The 18,484-nt window shown below is 43.5% G+C and overlaps 2 protein-coding genes across 8 annotated transcripts in view; one reads left to right on the top strand and one right to left on the bottom strand.

The window, feature by feature from the left end:
* The window catches only part of zgc:154075 (uncharacterized protein LOC556929 homolog), a 179,494-nt gene extending 165,233 nt beyond the window's left edge, over window positions 1–14,261 (bottom strand). For 2 of the 7 annotated variants that reach the window (XM_067970184.1, XM_067970186.1), the window contains exon 1: window positions 11,007–11,184. Coding sequence is in view for 2 of the 7 variants with exons in the window: in XM_067970180.1 (XP_067826281.1) it covers window positions 13,365–13,551 (187 nt within the window). In the remaining 5 variants the exon portion in view is untranslated. Of the gene's footprint in view, window positions 1–10,630; window positions 10,855–11,006; window positions 11,185–13,364; window positions 13,677–14,236 lie in introns of those variants that run through there. The other 5 variants (XM_067970185.1, XM_067970187.1, XM_067970182.1 and 2 more) reach the window with 4 other exon arrangements.
* si:ch211-222l21.1 (parathymosin) lies at window positions 11,854–17,519 on the top strand. The gene is made up of 5 exons (XM_067970188.1): window positions 11,854–12,048; window positions 14,820–14,894; window positions 15,689–15,764; window positions 16,023–16,126; window positions 16,662–17,519. The coding sequence occupies exons 1-5, from the start codon at window positions 12,004–12,006 to the stop codon at window positions 16,728–16,730; spliced, it is 369 nt and encodes a 122-aa protein (XP_067826289.1). The 5' UTR covers window positions 11,854–12,003; the 3' UTR covers window positions 16,731–17,519.
* Window positions 17,520–18,484: the final 965 nt, after the last annotated feature.

Below are 18,484 nucleotides of genomic sequence, written 5' to 3'. Positions count from 1 at the left end.
GGAGCTCCTCCTTGTCAAAACATACAAGCTTTTCAACTCTTAATCCATGAGCACAGATGTATACTGCTGACGGATATTATATAGACATTGTGCAGTTCTGTGCAAAATCACTCAATTCTTGAACATTTTCTAGTACCTGCCTGTTAAAGTAGCAAAAATATAAGTTTAAAATCAAGACTTAAAGCACTCTTAGCCTCAGGTTAGAAGCCCTCCCTGTCTACAAAATGGATACATGAGGTGATGAGTTATATCTAGAGGGACATAAGATATTAAAATACTAATGGGTTACAGGTTTAAACAGTTTACAAGATCTGAATTACACGGAAAGATTTTATTTGGTATACAATATTATGCATTTGTTATGATTGCATTCAATGAAGTGGTCCATAATTTATTATTTAATTCTACATCAACGCACTTTTCAAAATGGCCTCAATAGCTTAGTGGTTAAATGCATCGCATCATGAAGCATTAAACCATTCAGGACAAAACGTTCTGGGTTTGACTACCAGTCTCTGCTGAATTAGCAAGTGGAGAGGTGTCACAGAGTGGAAACTGGTTGTCAATGAAGCCCCACAGGGGTCAGTCTTGGGGTTGTTGTTAAAATTTTTACAAATGACTTAGTGGATAGAATATTGATCAATGCGTGCTCATCTAAAGGAATCTGGTCAGGCTAGGTCACTGGGCAAAGGGGGCAGATGGTGATCAACACAAATAAGTGCAAAGTCCTGAGATTAGGTAAAGAAAAAAAGACGTGTATTTATATAGCGCCTTTCACAACCTCACGATGCTCTAAAGTACTTTATAGTCAATTAAGTACTTTTTGAAGTGTAGTCACTGTTATAATGTAGATGAAGCTACTAGTAAATGGCAACAAACTTGAAGTAACAGAACAGGAAAGAGATCTGCAGGGTTTGGTGGATGGGTCTTAAAACTGTTGGTTCAGTGCCTGCAGACAGTGAAGAAAGCAAATAAAATGTTTGGATGTGTAGATAAACGCATGACTTAGATATTTAAGGAGGTGAAGCTATGCTTGGCCTCGGAGAAGGCACCATCTGGAGTACTGTTTAGGTTTGGTCTCTGTATTACAGAGTTTTTGGAGGGAGTCAAGAGGAGGGCTACTAGATTGACTCCTGAACTGAGTTATTAGGGAAGATTGTCTACCCTGGGATGAATGTGGTTTTCCAAGGTAAGTTAGATGGACCATTGGTCATCTTCTGCCCAAAACATTACTCTGTCACTATGTTTGCATTATTTGCCTGTACATGCTGCTAAAGTTCACAATAAACGATTGGCCATTGGCCACTTTGAACAGGGTAGTTTTAAGAGGAAAGCCAGACTGAAGGGATTTAAACAGGGAGTGGTGGAAAAGGTGAACAGAGTTGGGTGGCAACGATACATTCCAGAACCTTAGAGAGGAAGGGGAAGTCAGAGATAGGTGGTAGTTGGAGAGGACGGAAGGGTTGAAATTATGTTTTATAAGGCTTGTCAGTTTTAAAAGGTGGAAAATCTGTTCCTAAGGAGCTGTAAACAATGTCAGTGAGCACTGGACTGTGAAGGGATAGTTCAATAGTCAGGAACTGTGTCAGGAGGGTATCAAAGGAGCAGGTGGTGGTGGGTTTCATACGACAGAAACTCATTTGGCCCATTTCCAGGCCCAGAATCAACACGCATCCAATTATGTATGCGCAATTGGGAGCCGAGATTGGTTATGGCCCTCGTTATCATTAAATAGGTGGGCTGCCAGCGATACTAGCACTATTGATAGGCAGCTCACCCAATGCTCTGCATCTGGCTATACCAGATCTGGTATTGGAAATGCTCAATGAAAAGTGTATGATTCCCTACTATTGACATCACTCACATTTTCACGAACAAAACAGAGACATTCGACAACAGAAGAATTTGGATAGCACCAATGAGAAACAACAGTAAATAAAGCATCTGACATAACCTTAGGAGAATAATTTTCCTGTATACAAATGAGTAAGAGTACACCAAAAAAGCCTTTTACTGTTTCCATACATTTTGTGTTACCACTCTCATATATATAGGAAAAATAGACCCAAAAATAGATATACCAGAAAAGGGCAGTCATAATAAGGGAGAACTGCGTTGTGACGATGCACAGGTAGCCCATGATGTACCTGGGAGTGCTTGGTGATAATTATTGACTGGAAAAATGTGAAATTATTCCATTTTCCAGCAATGGAATCCTATTGTCAATAATGTGAATTGGTTACTAGGTGGAAGATTTTATATAAGTTAAATTCTTGGGGAGAAATGGTGATAAATTCTCAATATTTACTAGTTATGAAATGACGTTTATGTATTGAATAAAATTTCAAAGTCATAATGCAAAGATTTTTTAAAATCCCTCATCTTGATATGTCCAAAATGCTCCTTAAAAGAAACACAAAAGTTTTCAAATATGTGGGTGTGACTCGGATCATGGGCTGCAATACGACTGACTCCTGTGACCTTTGCCATACCCACATAGATGACTGACAGTTCTAAAGGTTAACAAATACAACAAACTTTAAATTGCTGTAATTGAATGAGGATTTATTCATAAAGTTATGGCTATTTGATCAGTGCTTTAAACATAAATCATTACCCACTGCACTCCCAACATAATTTACAATACATTTCTTCAATTGGGGGTAATATATTAGCATGGATTGAGGATTGGTTGATGGACAGAAAACAGTGAGTAGGAATAAACAGGTTATTCTCAGGTTGGCAGGCTGTAACTAGTGGGGTGCCGCAAGGATCAGTGCTTGGGCCTCAGCTATTTACAATCTATATCAATGACTCAGATGAGGGGACAGAGTGTAATGTATCCAAGCTTGCTGACAATACAAAGCTAAGTGGGAAAGTAAGCTGTGAGGAGGACGCAAAGAGGCTGCAAAGGGATATAGACGGGTTAAGTGATTGTGCAAGAAGGTGGCAGATGGAGTATAATGTGGGGAAATGTGAAATTATCCACTTTGGTAGAAAGAATAGAAAAGCAGATTATTTTTTAAAAGGTGAGAGACTAGTAAATGTTGGTATTCAGAGGGATTTGGGTGTCCTTGTACATGGATCACAGAAAGTTAACATGCAGGTAGAGCAAGCAATTAAGAAAGAAAACGGTATGTTGGCCTTTACTGCAAGGGAGTTGCAGTATGAGAGTAAGGAAGTCTTGCTGCAATTATATAGGGCTTTGGTGAGACTACACCTGGAGTACTCTGTACAGTTTTGGTCTCCTTACCTGAGGAAGGATATACTTGCCTTAGAGGGGGTGCAACGAAGGTTCACTAGATTGATTCCTGGGATGAGAGGGTTGTCCTATGAGGAGAGATTGAGTGGAATGGGCCTATATTCTCTGGAGTTTGGAAAAGTGAGAAGTGATCTCATTGAAACGTATAAAATTCTAAGAGGGCTTGACAGGGTAGATGCTGAGAGGCTGTTTCCCCTGACTGGAGAGTCTAGAACTAGGGGTCATAGTCTCAGGATAAGTGGTCAGCCATTTGGACTGAGATGAGGAAAAATTTCTTCACTCAAAGGGTTATGAATCTTTGGAATTCTTTACCCTGGCGAGCTGTGGGTGCTCAGTCATTGAGTATATTCAAGGCTGCAATCGATAGATTTTTGGACACTAAGGGAATCAAGGGATTATGGGGATAGGGCGGGAAAGTGGAGTTGAGGTAGATGATCAGCCATGATCTTATTGAATGGCGGAGCAGGCTCAAGGGGCCATATGGCCTACTCCTGCTCCAATTTCTTATGTTCTTATGTTCAAGAGCCCAATAACATCCAAACCCAAAAGTGAAAGTTGAATAGTTTACTATCCCGAGATAATAAATAGATAACAGCAATCTGATCTTGTGGATGATTTGTACTTTACATAGGATGGAGCTGGGAGACTGGTAAAGAGGACGTTGGAAAAGTCGAGCTTGGAAGCGTCAAAAGGTGCAGATAAGGGTTTCAACAGCAATGAAGGTGAAGTATTGATGGGTTATATTTCGGAAGTGGAGGTAGGCGGTCTTGGTGATGGACTGTGTGTGAGTGTTTAGGCTCAGCTCAGGGTTGAAAAGGACACTAATGTTGTGCATTGTTAGGTTAAACAAAGGCAGGCATTCAGGAAGGAGGATGGGATCAGGGGCTAAGGTACGAATTTTGTGGTGGGTGCCAAACAAGATTCCTTCAGTCTTGTCAATATTGAGCTCCAAAAATACTGGCTGATCCATGACTTGATGTTACTCAGGCAATCGTTATGAATTTGAAAGTGATGGTGGAGTCATAAAGCTGGGTATCATTGGCATACACTTGGAAACTGACCCCATGCTTACAAATATTGTCACAGTGAGGCAGTATATAGATGAGAAATAGGAGGGGGGCAAGAGTGCAACCTTGGGGTATACTGGAGTTGACCATGCAGGCACAGCAGGAAAAGTGATTGCTAGAGATGTGTTTGTTGCATTGGAATAGGTAGGAATGGAACCCTACAAGGATGGTACCACAGAAGTGAACCATTGAGGAGAGGTAGTGGAGGAGGATGGTATGGTTAACCAAATCAAAAGTCATGGAAAGTTGGAGGAGAGATAATGCACCATGGTTGCAGTCACATTAATTGTTGTTGGTGACTTTGACCAAGGCAATTTTGGTGCTGTGGGCTATGAAGTGATTCAAATAGGGAGTGGTGGAAGAGGCAGGCATGGAGTTGGGTGATGATGACACATTCTAGGACCTTGAAAATAAGGGGAGGCAGCAGCAAAATGTCATAGCTGACACTTTTTTTATATTTTCAGGATGTGGGTATCACTGGCAAGGCCAGCATTTATTGCCAATCCCTAATGACCTGAGAAGGTAGTGGTGGGGCCTTCTTGAACCACCATGTTGGTGTGGGACAGGAATCATATTTAGGCCAGACTGGCTAAGGACAGCAGGTTTCCTTCACTAAAGGACATTAGTGAACCGGTTGGGTTTTGACGACAATCTATGGTCACTTTTATTGATACCAGCTTTTTATTTCCAGATATTTTTAAAAACTGAATTCAAATTCTCAAACTGCCATGGTGGGATTTGAAATCATGTTCTCTGGATTATTAGTCCAGGTCTCTGAATTACTAGTTCAGTAACATAACCACAACAGTACCATACTCTTAGTGGTCTGGATGATCCTTACAATGCATGTGTGGCAATGTAATCAGTGAATACTTAAAAAACAGAATACATTGAGGTCCTCTGATTGCTCAGTGGGTAAAGGCAGCATATAACTGAGCATAAAGACCAGAAGAACCTAGGTTTGATTCTCAGTCTGTTCAGCGATCTTAGCTGAGGTGCTACAATTGGCCTGGTCATTCCTGATAGCTATCAAACGACCACCGGAAAGTTTAGCTGTAATAATTGCCACAGTTAATCAGCTTGCCAACATTCACTGTCTTAACTCATACATGAAAAATGGCCACTTGGGTGAAGTACCAGAGAGAGGCCAGTGTCTTGAGCAGGGAACAATATTGGCAAGAGAAAATTATATTTGTTAAAGGAAAATCATGTTTGACTAACTTGATTGAGTCCTTTGATGAAGTAATGGAGAGGGTTGATGAGGGTAGTGCAGTTGATGTGTATATGGACTTTCAAAAGGCATTTGATAAAGTACCATATAATAGACTCGTTAGCAAAATTAAAGCTCATGGGATTAAAGGGATAGTGACAGCATGGATACAAATTTGGCTAAGGGACAGAAAGCAGAGCGTAATGGTGAACGATTTGATTTTCATTCTGGAGGGAAGTATACAGTGGTGTTCCCCAGGGGTCAGTATTAGGACCACTGCTCTTTTTGATATATATTAATGACCTCGACTTGGGTATAGAGGGTATAATTTCAAAGTTTGCAAATGACACGAAACTTGGAAATGTAGTAAACAATGTGGAAGATAGTAACAAACTTCAGGAGGACAAAGGCAGACTGGTGAAATGGGCATACACATGGCAGATGAAATTTAACACAGAGAAGTGTGAAATGATGCATTTTGGTAGGAAGAATGAGGAGAGACAATATAAACCAAATGGTACAATTTTAAAGGGGGTGCAGGAACAGAGAGCTCTGGAGGTGTTATGTACACAAATCTTTGAAGGTGGGAAGTTGAGAAGGCTTTTCAAAAAGCATTTCGGATCCTGGGCTTTATTAATAGAGGCACAGAGTACAAAAGCAAGAAAGTTATGCTAAATTTTCATAAAACACTGGTTAGGCCTCAGCTGGAGTATTGTGTTCAATTCTGGGCACCACACTTTAGGAAGGATGTGAAGGCCTTAGAGAGCGTGCAGAGGAGATTTACTAGAATGGTACCAGGGATGAGGGACTTCAGTTAAGTGGCGTTGTTCTCCTTAGAACAGAGAAGGTTAAGGGGAGATTTGATGAAAGTGTTTAAAATCATGAATGCCTGTGACAGAGTAAATAAGGAAAGACTGTTTCCAGTGGCAGAAGGGTCAGTAACCAGAGGACACAGATTTAAGGTGATCAGCAAAAGACCCAGAGGCGACATGAGCAAACATTTTTTTACGCAGCGAGTTGTAAATATCTGTAATGCGCTGCCCGAAAGGGGGGTAGAAGCAGATTCAATACTAACTTTAAAAATGGAATTGGATAAATACTTGTAGGAAAAAAATTTACAGGGCTATGGGGAAAGAGCAAGGGAATTGGACTAATTGGATAGCTCTGTCAAAAAGCCGGATGGGCCGAATGGCCTCCTCCTGTGCTGCAACTACTATGATACTATGATATAACGTTCCTGCATATTTAGAGAATCTAAACTGCAGTTGGTTACTGAGAATAAATAGAGGCAGTGTACATAAATATACACGTAATAATTATGTAATAATTAAGTCAGGATGCAAAATAAGGCAGTAAAGCAGTTATTCCACACCCTCCCTACCGGGGAAAAAAGACAACTTCAACCAAGAAACACAGAACTGAAGTGTGTGGCCTGGACTTGAACTGCTTTTTAATCCTCCTGTTCTTGGTCTCTGTGTGCCGTGTCCATGTTCTCATAGGTTTGGCTTCTGGAGAAGCTTGGCTGGACTATATTTGTACAATCCTTAGCACTGCAACCACTGTGAGCATGTAATACAAAACAGGGAAACAAGTGCCATATCCACGATTGCCTGTTTATCATCTGATGGAGACAATTAGGATTTTATAGATTTTAAAGGAGCAAAATAATAGTGAGCATGGGGAAAAAGAAAAAATGGAAGGTGACCCCCAAGAGTAACTCAAGAGACCATTTAGTTTGCAATCAGCCAAAGTCCACAAATTCTGCAAATGGAACTGTGCCACGTAGCATTTGTACAGTATGTGTCGGGATAAACATTTTCTCTAGATCCAGTTTGGCTCAGCCTCCATATAATACAATGACCTATTAAATTGCATATTCGCTCCCACCAAGCTGCAGTGAGTATTTGGATTTCCCCGTGTTGTCATTCGGCTCAACCAGTCTCCACCTACAAACTGATCGCTTTACCACATGCTGCACACAGCTCCAGGTGTTTAACAATGAAAGCATCCATATTTTGATATTGTTGGTTCATTTTTTAAAAATGTAAACTAATTTCTTCACTTCTTCTCTTCTGAAGGTGCTAACTCCTACTAAGATACAATTCCACACTGGTCAACAGCCCTCTGGTCGGCAGACTATTTAACCACTGAGGGCATCACAGTCAAACCCAAATCTGTCCTCACCTGATGTTTATATACACTGTTCAACAAGGGCTACTGGATAGCATTCGAAAAAGGATCTCTTTCCTCCTCCCGAGCTGAAGCTAGCCTTACAGCCCCAACTGTCGCCCAGCTGAGATCAGCCATCAGACCAATAATCAAACCTGTAACCTTCTGGTCTATGACTCACTGGCTTTGCTAACTGAAGAAAATTGGGGAAGCTCACATGCCTGTTTTATTTTAATGCTCATAAAGATGAGGGATATTAGTGTTGGGGATGAAACATTTCCCATTTCAGGCAGCCAGGTCATAGAATCTTACAGCACAGGAGGAGACCATTCAGGCCTTTGCATCTGCACCAGCTCTTTGAAAGAGTTATCTACTTAGTCCTAGTCCCCATTCCCTTCCCCATACCCTTTCAATTTTATCTTTTTCAAATATTTATCCACTTCCCTTTTAAAAGCTATTATGGATTCTGCTTCCACCACTCTTTCCAGTTGGGCAATCGACATGCTAACAATCCTCTGCCTAAAAAAATTTCCAACCTTTCCCTTTGTTCGTATCTTCAGTCAGGTATTGCACAGCCAGGCGCAGGGTAAAACTCCCACTACTCTGTCCCAACAATGTGCCTTAATCCCTAACTCAAAAGACTACCCTCTATGACACCAGTGTGACATTTTTCCATTTCCCACATCAGCCATTCTGTGGCCTTTATGAGAAAGATTCCCAATTAGTGCCAAGTTAGGGACAGTTTTGTGCTGTAGGCCCACGACCTACTGGGAGCTGGATTGAGATTGCCAAGACTCTTCACACAAGGACCACTTGCCTGTTTTTACTGAAAGTCAATGAGTGAAACTATTGCTGTTGTGATGTATAAAAGAGACACACTGAACTTGGTCTGTATGTAGCACAATTGGTCATTATCCATGAAAGAGTACGATTGAGTAAAGCATTGCTTCAAAAATGGAGAGATAGAGACTGGAAACATACAGCAAATGATAACTGGGGCAGTTCTAATGGGACAAAGACAAATAAGCAACAGAGAGAGTTTACCACATTTGGAGTCAAGTACTACACTCGCAACAGGAAAAGAACTCTTTCTAACCAGTGCTGTTGTTATAGGGACTATTTATTTAACAACTATATCAAAACAGATCTGCACGAGATATACTTTGAGGAAATAATTCATCTTTTGTGATGGAACATAAAGTAAATGGTACAGTATTCTGTTCTACCCAGCATCCAATAGGATTTTTCTGTACAATAATTCCCCACCCTGAATTTTCTTTTCTCTTTTCCAAAAGGCACTCGCAGCCCTCCAGTATGTTGCCCAAGTGATCATTCTTCATGTGCCAATCTAAAATGTGAACATCAGCTGGTTATTTGACTGTGGATGGAAAGACAACATCACCACCAAACCCGACCATGTCCTTACCAGACATCCATACACGTGCATTCTTTTTCCTCTCTCTAGACAAGTTCATCTGAGGCCAATTTAAGTTTCCCCTACTACTGCCTCAAATGAGATCAGCTAACGCTGCAGACCAGGGACTGAAACGGGGATCATCCCCGGTCTCTGTGGTTTTACATTATCGCAGCTGGAGAGACCCTCACTAGAGTAAGTATATCAAACAAAACTGGATAGCACCAATATTTGTTTCATACTTATTACTCTACTGAAATATCTGGCTTTGCTCAGATCTGCTTTTGGAAAATATACTTCCTTTTAATCAAAAAGTTGAGGTGAAAGGGCCAAGACTATAATGCAGGGCACCACCAAGGCAGAAGAGTAGGAGACCACGTAAATCAGGAGGTAGTAATTGATGACGTTAGGCTTGTTTTTTAATCCAGTAGATTGTAGAAATAAAGAAAAGACTGAACGAGATGAAGAGTTCCACAATTTTGAAGTCTTGGGAAAGAATGAGTTAGAGAAGGAGCGGAATGAGTGTTGATTTTAACAAAGTGGTTGTAATCAAATCACATGAGACTGTTAAACTGTATCAAATTATTAAGAGATATGAGTCCAGGTGAAAAGCATTCTAAAATAGAAACTTCACGGTGATTGTGTTTTTAAATATCTATCAACCTCACCCACCAACGTTATTGTTAATTTACCGTCTTTCACAAATTGGACATGAACCTTGCTATAAAGAGACGTTTTTTCGCATTCTCGGTGTGTTTTCCCACATAAACAACACTAAGGTGACAAGCAACCAATACTCCCGATCTGCTCCAAGGCAGTGTTGCAACAGTTTCGATTTGCAAGACTGTTGGAAACTATGTTCATAAATCAAACAAAAGGAACTTCTCGACACGAGCAAATAGGTGGCAGGATGCCAAAGGCGGGAAAAAAGTGATCCAAATCAGTCAGACAGCCATTGCCAGGTAAAACCTGTTGATACAACAGGTAACAGGATTTCCTGTTAGTTGATTAGTTACCGAATGAAGCTTCTAAATTTTAAAACTACCCTACATTACCGGAAATATGAGAATATACTTAATGTAAATACTTGTTTTGAAATAATTCAAACATGAAAAAGTAAGACAGATTGTGAGAAGGACCTTTTTAAAACCAAATTGTCCAGTGTTTTGTAAAATGTTAGTGTCTCGGCATAGTCGGATCGCCCAAACCCATTACATGCAACTGCTCTTGCAAATAGCCACATATTAGATCTGTAGTGTTTCGTCAAAATTAATAAAAATGAGGAGAAAATGCCGCCATGGACCTGCTGAAACTGCCATCGCATCGTGGTTCAAGTCCAAACTCGCTAAGAATTGCATTCTAACTTTTTTACATTGTGTTATAGTTTCGGACACGAGTAAACAAATTCACCCCTCCAGCAGCAAGTGGAAACATTACGCGAGTGCGTAGGAAAACGTGAACAAGGTGAGGGTTACACCCGACTAAATGTAGCAAAAAAAACAACATACCGTGTCTGTTACATCGAATTTCATTCGAAGCAGGAAACAAGTAAGCACTCAGGAACAATTTCTTACATTAGGTTTTAAACTAGTTTTAAGATCTGAGAAAAGTACTACAAAAGTTATAACCAGACCGTAAATATCTTTGCAAATCGCCGCTAGTGGTGACTGTTAGATAGCCTGGTCTCTATACAGGTGGGTTCTAAGTTTCCGGCATCATGGTGTATTTTATATACATACATTTTGTATGCCTCGCCCTTTGGAATCTAAATATTTTGTTCATGTGAATGATTTACCCGTTGAAAATTCTTTGGTATTCTTGACAATAGCTAATTGTAAATGATCGTTTTAAGAATGCAAACGCAAGATTATAATATTTACATACTGTTTTGGTTAGTCAAGTCACTAGTATTTAGGTATCCATTTGCAAACTTCCAACACAGTTGGCTCAGTCTACCATAATTGTAAGTACATCGCGAAATGGATCTTATTAGTGGCAATAGAGAAAGAAAAAATTCCAATGCCAATCAAACTAAAAACAACAAGCTCCGGGACAAGAGTAGGAACAGCCTTCTGGACAGTGGCGATTAGAGAAGATGACCTTTAAAAAGGCACCAATCAGATTAATCAGAAAACTGGGACATTGTGAGTGATTGCCAATGAGAATGAAAGAAAGGCAAGACTGGAACACTGTCGCCAATTAAAATGAAGAACTGAAATAATTGACAGATCAAGAACCAGTAGAAGGAACCTCTTGCCAAGACAGACGACAGGTCCAAGCAATATTAAAAAGTGGAGGCGGAGCTGCTACATCAAAATCCAATCGTACATAGGGTTAAGCACACTTTCCAATTGCAAGGGCCCTGTGATGGTGATTGGCATCTTTGGGGGAGTAATGAGCCGGGCTTGGGGCAAGGCCATCACAGCCTGCAACATGGCCACATGGTCCAATAGAAAGCGCCTGCGCTGGATGACTGACAGCTCGGTGGGCGGGACAACGGTAAAAGAGAAAAAAAATAACGATTAGCATACAGCCAATCAGCACGATGGAGGCGGGACTTCAAAAATAAACAGGGAACCAATCATCATGTAACATATTTGCATATATCGAATCATCACGAGGGGAAGGCGGCACACGGCAGGTGATAGACAACCGGTTGGACCAATCGGAGGCGGAGAGGGCGGGGCTCGGTGTCCCGGAGCGGAGGTATTAAGAGTGTGAGCGCGGTGAACGGCGCCTCATTCCTCCTCACAGTGTGAGAGTCAAAGGGAGATTATACAGAGGGAAATATTAATAACCACAAGGGATAAAACAGCCTCTATCTTACTTTTATTTTTTTTCATATATAATTTATTTCTATAACATTCAAAGCTTACTCACAATGGCTGATACCGTAGTGGACACCACCAAAGAGGTCAAGCCCAAGGTGAGCAAATTATTTTTTTTTTAAATTGTAATTTTAAATGATTTTCCTTTTAAGTTTTTTGGGTGATGTTTAACCTTCCTCGTGTTTCCTTTGTTATCTCAAATTTCTCTTTGTGTGAAGCGTGCGCACAACTAATACCATCTATAAATTCGAAATAAATCTGGTACCCAAACTAACAATTTCGGAAAGGTATATTTGGGGTGGGGGGGTCGGAGAGTCCCCGTCCCCTCTCCGGTTTCTATAGGTTTAAGTAATAAATAAAAGTTTAAAACTTCTAAAAAAAAAGATAATAATGTTATAGAATGAGAGCGGAATGTCTGCCGGCGACCTGACCTGTGATGTGCGGATGCTGCCGGTGCCGGGGATTAGCGGCTTTCATTAATTGTTGAATTTGGGATTTGTTTTTTGGTTGAAAGTTGCCGAGTTTGAGAGTCCCTGCCCCCGGGTCCCGGACCCGATCCCGACCCGCGACCGGGCACTTCCCTCGGGTGTGAGTGCCGCCGGGGGGGGGGGGGGATTCCCGGTTAATAAAGGCGGCATTTCGTGTACTTTGTGACGATGTCAGTGGGAATTGAATGAACCGGCCGGCGCGGCACCGGCTCTCCCGCGCTCGCAGCTCGCACTCTCCTCAGCATCTCTCGGTGCGGGGCATCCGCCCGAAGCGGCTTCGACCCGCGAATACATTGTCCCGGGGGCCGGGGGGGTCCCGGTGTGTCCGCTCCTCGCCCCCCCACCCTCCCTCCGGCCGGGGGTCCCGGTGTGTCCGCTCCTCGCCCCCCCACCCACCCACCCACCCTCCCTCCGGCCGGGGGTCCCGGTGTGTCCGCTCCTCCCCCCCCCCACCCACCCTCCCTCCGGCCGGGGGTCCCGGTGTGTCCGCTCCTCCCCCCCCCCCCCACCCACCCTCCCTCCGGCCGGGGGTCCCGGTGTGTCCGCTCCTCGCCCCCCACCCACCCTCCCTCCGGCCGGGGGTCCCGGTGTGTCCGCTCCGTCCCTCCCTTCGGCCGGGGGTCCCGGTGTGTCCGCTCCGTCCCTCCCTTCGGCCGGGGGTCCCGGTGTGTCCGCTCCTCGCCTCCGTCCCGATGTCCTTGCCCTCCAGCCGGGGGGTCCCGGTGTGTCCGCTCCGTCCCGGTATCCTCGCCCCCTCCGTCCCTCCCTCCGGCCGGGGGGGGGGGTTCCCAGTGTCACCGCTCCTCACCCTCCGGCCGGGGGGGGGGGGGTTCCCGGTGTGTCCGCTCCTCGCCTTCGACCCCCTGCCCCCGAATCCGCGATGAGCCCCGGGACCCGGTGAGAGTCCGGTCCCAGGCTTCCCTTACCCCAGGTGGGTCGGGTCGGGTCGAGTCCGCTCCTCTCCTCCTGGCCCCCCCGGGTGTGCGCTCGTTGCCCCGGGGTGACTGGCGGCCGGTTACCGGATGGTGACGGGAAACACTCTCTCTCACCTGGCGCCGGTTCTTTTCTCTCAAAACTGTTGGAGTAAAAAGCGAGGGGGGGAAAAAAACTCATTTTTATATTTAAAAAAAAAAGCCCGCTGGCGGTGCCGGGCCCGCGCGCGCGCACTCGAGCGGCCGCTTCCCGCTCTTTACAGCCGTCGAATTGTTTTTTCCGCGTCGAAGAAAACGGCGGGAGATGGCCGCGCGGGAGGCGCGCGCAGGGGGGGGGTGCGGGAGGTGCGCGCACGGGGGGGGGGGACGCGGGAGGCGCGCGGCCGTTCCTCCTCCTCCTTCCCCCCCCCCCCCCCGGGGGGGCTTCACGCGCGCAGAGGGGGGGGCGGGGCTTAATCCGTCCGGAGGAGGAGGAGGGGAGGGAGACCCGAGTGCGCAGGCGCGCGCCCATCTGGGACCCGAGGGAAAAGTTTTGAGCGCGTGGGTGCGGAGCGGCCGAGGTGCAGCCACATGCAACCGTGCAACCCCCTCCCGCCATTTATTGCTGCAGGGTGTGGGTGGATCTTTAATGCAAGTGCAGTGTGAGAATGCGGGGGGGGGGGGAAGATGGTGCTTCCTCTTCCATTGCACCCACTTGCAGGAGGCACCAGTTTAACAAAATGGGGAGCTTGACCTTTGGTATTTTTTTGTTACTACTTCCCGCCACCACAGCAAAACACCGTGATTAAAATAATTGCAGCAGCAATGCGTTGCATTGTTTTAAATGGGTCCTAAAGTTTTTTTTTAAAAAAAAAATCTAAACCTACTTTGCGTCATAGTGATGAGCTGAGTCCCTTCACTGGAATCTGTTCGGCGCTCTCTCTCGCGTCGTGGAGGAGGTGCGGACCGCGTGTTCCTGCTCCCTATTCCAGTCCCAGCTGGCGATGCAGCAGTTTACACTTCCTTGTATTAACTGATGACAAATCCCCCCAGCAACCGCGCAGTGTCACGTGTCGCGGTGACCTAAATTTGCCAGTCGCTCGAGTGCATGTCATAAATAAATAGCTGAGCGGGCAAAGGGGCAGGGGGGGGGGCAAAGGGGGCAGAGGGGGCAAGAGGGGCAGGGGGAGCTGGCATGTCGGGCTAATGGCAGCTCAGGTTACCACGTGTGCTGCTGTCTATTGGCTCAGTTGCAATCTTGAGTAATCGGCAGCCAATGGACTGAATGCATGATGCAATTTTTTTTCTGATTGTTTGTTCCCCCCCCCCCCCCCATGAATGGGTAATTTGGGGTGGGGGGGGGGGACATTGTCTATTCACAGATTTATATTGCTGGTTGCTCATTGAAATCTTTGAAAGCTCATGATAGTAGCCGAGCATTTCTGACCAATTTTCCTTCTGGGATTGCAGGACCTGAAAGAAAAGGCGGTGGAGGAGAGTGAGAAGAAAGAAAACGGCAGTGGAGATGCCCCAGCAAATGGAACAGTAGGTATTAACATTCACAGAGAACATGAGAATTTCAAATAGCGTTACTGAAAGTATTTTTGCGGGGAGGGGCAAAAACTTAATTGTCGGATTTTAAAAGCTCCTTTTAATTTGTGGACCAGTTTAGAGAAAGAAGCATGAGTATTCTAACCATCCATGCTGTGACTGTTTACAAGTTGGATTGTACTTGATGAACCAAACCACAGTCCCTCCTCCGACTGCCAGATAGCGTTTCTCCAACTCTCCATTTCCCCCCAGACCAGGTGTCAGAAAAGTTAAAACATACAGTAAACATTTTTACTAACTTGGGTTCTTGTGACTTTTCACCAACTTTACTCTAATATATAGTTGCCATCTGCTATCAGTCCAGCCACATTAATCTCCAGTGTGACACACCACATAGTCTCATGTATACTAACACAATTTTTGCATAGGTGTCATAAAAGGCCTTTCAAAGATTGTATCCAGATGCAGTCCATGCAAACACAATGCTAATTTAAGTAAATATTTTTAGAGAATACTGGAACCATAAACTAAAGGTACTTGGCCAAACCTAAAGACAGCTGAACCATGTCTATGGAAATATTACTGTAATTCAGGGGGTTTGGTTTGGGGGAGGGTGTTCAATGACACTGAGACACAAATGGCATGACTCAGTGTTGATGGTTGATCCTGAACTCTGGATAGACAAATTTGCACAGAACCAGTGAAGTTACTATCCATCAAACAGCATGCACCTGGAACAAGTTCAGATTTACTATCTGCTTTCCCCTAAAGATTTGCTTGTGTTCTAGGAGGAGGAGAATGGGGCTGACCATGCAGATGAAAATGCAGAGGAAGTAGATGAGGAAGAGGAGGAAGAGGAAGATGGTAAGTAGCTAGGAGGAACTTTCAGGACGCTGCTGATGCTGCATTAAGACTTCAGAATATTAACAGTTTCTAAATAAGGAGGCTTTGATCAATATCTGGGCTCCAAGAAAAGTATTCTTAAAGTAACATACTGGTAATATTTTGAATAGTGATGAACTAACTGCTTGTAATCCTATCCTGATGCATTGGAAGGTCACATTCTACTTTGTGTATGGGCTTGTACTGAAATTTTGGTAAATAGCCAGTTTTATTTTCCAGCTGAGGGAGAAGGTGAAGAGGAGGATGGTGAAGAGGAAGAGGGTGCTGAGGAGGAAGGAGATGATACAGATGGACATGCAGTAAAGCGTCCTGCTGAGGAGCAGGTATGTGCAGATCAGGTTTCCTTTAAAGTGGCATAAGTCACTTGCATGCTTCAAAATGCATTGCTTCAGTGGCATGCTGAATCATGGGAGAGTTGGACTGTCGTCTCCTGACGAGCACTAGTTCAGTGCTGTGAAAAGGCAAACCAAATATCTTCACAGTGGGGTAGACTAACGATAATGCCTTGTCTACAGGGAGAGCGGGCCTTTTATTTTGGCCGGCAAATAGTGTGTGATATGGGATCAGGGCCAAATGATACCTTTTTAATGGCATTTTAAAAAGTGCAGGCTAAATTAAAATGAAGGTGGTGAGAATTCTGCAGGCACAGTACTGAGGGGGGGCGGTGGAGACAAGTGCTGCCATTCCACTATCTGCCACTGGGGGAGCCTTCCCTTTCACTGCCCTCTGGCGGTGAAAACTGGCGACTGCAGCTCGAGGGTGGTGAACTCGCCCAGTGTTGACAGCACCCTGCTCCTGACTCTTGTTTTGTGTATTCTGCCTTCGATGAGAACTAACACCGTTGCTTTTCTCTTCCAGGGCGAAGTTGAAAAAAAGAGGCAAAAGTCAGAAAATGGAGAGTTGACAGAACCCAAGGCAGAAGCTTAAACATTCCCTTATTTGAATTTTTATATCTTGATGGTGTGGTCAGGTTCACTATGTAGAGATTGTGCTTTTTTTGTATGTACATTTGCAGAGTGTGGGTTTTTATATTGTACTGTACAACTGGTTCTTGAAACACCTGTCCAAGACATTGCTCTGGGGGAATATTTGTTTTTTATGAAGTTATTTATTATATGGTATTTGTACAACCACATTTGTAATGGGTTTGAACGCTGTAATAAATGTTTTTCAGGTCTGTTCCGAAATGGGTTTAGAACTTGGATTTGTACATTTTAGAAGCACATGCTTTACAGTTGACTGACCATGTTCTTATTTCAAGAAAAGAAAAAATAATAACTGCCCTTTTTTCTTTTTGTAAATTGTGTTTAGGGTAGAGCTTCATATGCAATGAAGGCCAAAGATATAGGTCTTGTTAACTGGGGGGGAGGGGGGTGATAAACCTGGTCTTCTATTCTGTACAAAAAATACAAAAATGTAACAAAAAAATTTAAAATTCTTCAAGCTCCACAATTTGTCGCTGTTTGATATTGTTCGTGGTGCAAAAAACTTCCAGCAAAAATTGACAGGTTCAATTTGTAAATTTCTTTTTGAACTCATTGTAACCTATGCTTAAAACCCTGTATGTGGTTTAAAGAAGTAATTTGATTAAATAAGTAGTATCATTTTTTCCATATTGAACAAGGTTAAATTTGTATACCTCATTAGTTCATGCTTGACCACTACTTTGTATATTCTGGTTAAGTACTATAAATAAATCTTTGGGTTTTTTAAAAATGTGCCTGAATGATTTGTTTGGTGGGAAAAAAGGAGTTTTCTTACTATCTTGTAGTAATTGTTACCAGTGGTGTGCATTATTTCCTGCTCCTTCCAGGACTGCAAACTGTGGAACTGCTTGCCTTCCACCTACAGGCTGAACCCAAACTTGGTGTTAGCTCATCCCTGCTTCATGATGACTTACCTGGTTGTCTCCCATTTTGCTTAATATTTGTGCTGCCCTGTACTGTAGCCTCTGCCATCTAGGTTTTTAAGTAACTGTGTCTTAATGATGAATGCAGAACCTATTGGATTGAGCTTTATTTACATGCTCTGCGCTGGCACTGGTAGTGATTGGGGGAGTTCCAGAAAGCTGTGACTTGATATCTCAAGCAGGTCAAACAATTTGTGTAACACCTAATATAGTCTGCAGTTGCACGCCTTAGCCACACTTTATTCTAACATAAAATGTAGATTTATTATCACTCCTGCATGGGATTGATTGCCAGTACTGGCTTCCACTTTCTGAACAGCTGCAGTAAATTAATGGAAAATAAGTTTACACAATTGAACTTGTCTCCATTTAGTGCAAATAGTAAACAGTAAGATGCAATTTCCACCTTGTGCACTTTGTTGGTGTGCACATGCAAACTGGTATGTTTTCAGTTGTCTCCTAATGTCATTGGCCTGTCAAGCACATCTAGGATTTTGACCACTGTGGGCTTTCAAAAATAAAATCTTTCTTGTATTTATATAGTCTTTTTAGATTTTTTTTAAAAAGCCCACAGTGCTTGAGGGATGATGGAAGGATGACCAGAGAGGAGGGAGGCACAGGGGTACACTAAGGAAGTTTAAGTGTAAGTCCCAGATGGCTAAAGGCATAGCTGCCTTGAGGGCTGGAGGAGGTTAAGAGTTGGGGAGGGGTGCAGCCATGAAGGGATTTAAACATGGATGGGAATTTTAAATTTGGAAACATCGGAGGATCA

This window comes from Heptranchias perlo, chromosome 32 (genome assembly GCF_035084215.1).
Source record: "Heptranchias perlo isolate sHepPer1 chromosome 32, sHepPer1.hap1, whole genome shotgun sequence".
Lineage (NCBI taxonomy): Eukaryota > Metazoa > Chordata > Chondrichthyes > Hexanchiformes > Hexanchidae > Heptranchias > Heptranchias perlo.
This window is presented reverse-complemented; position numbering and strand designations above follow the sequence as displayed.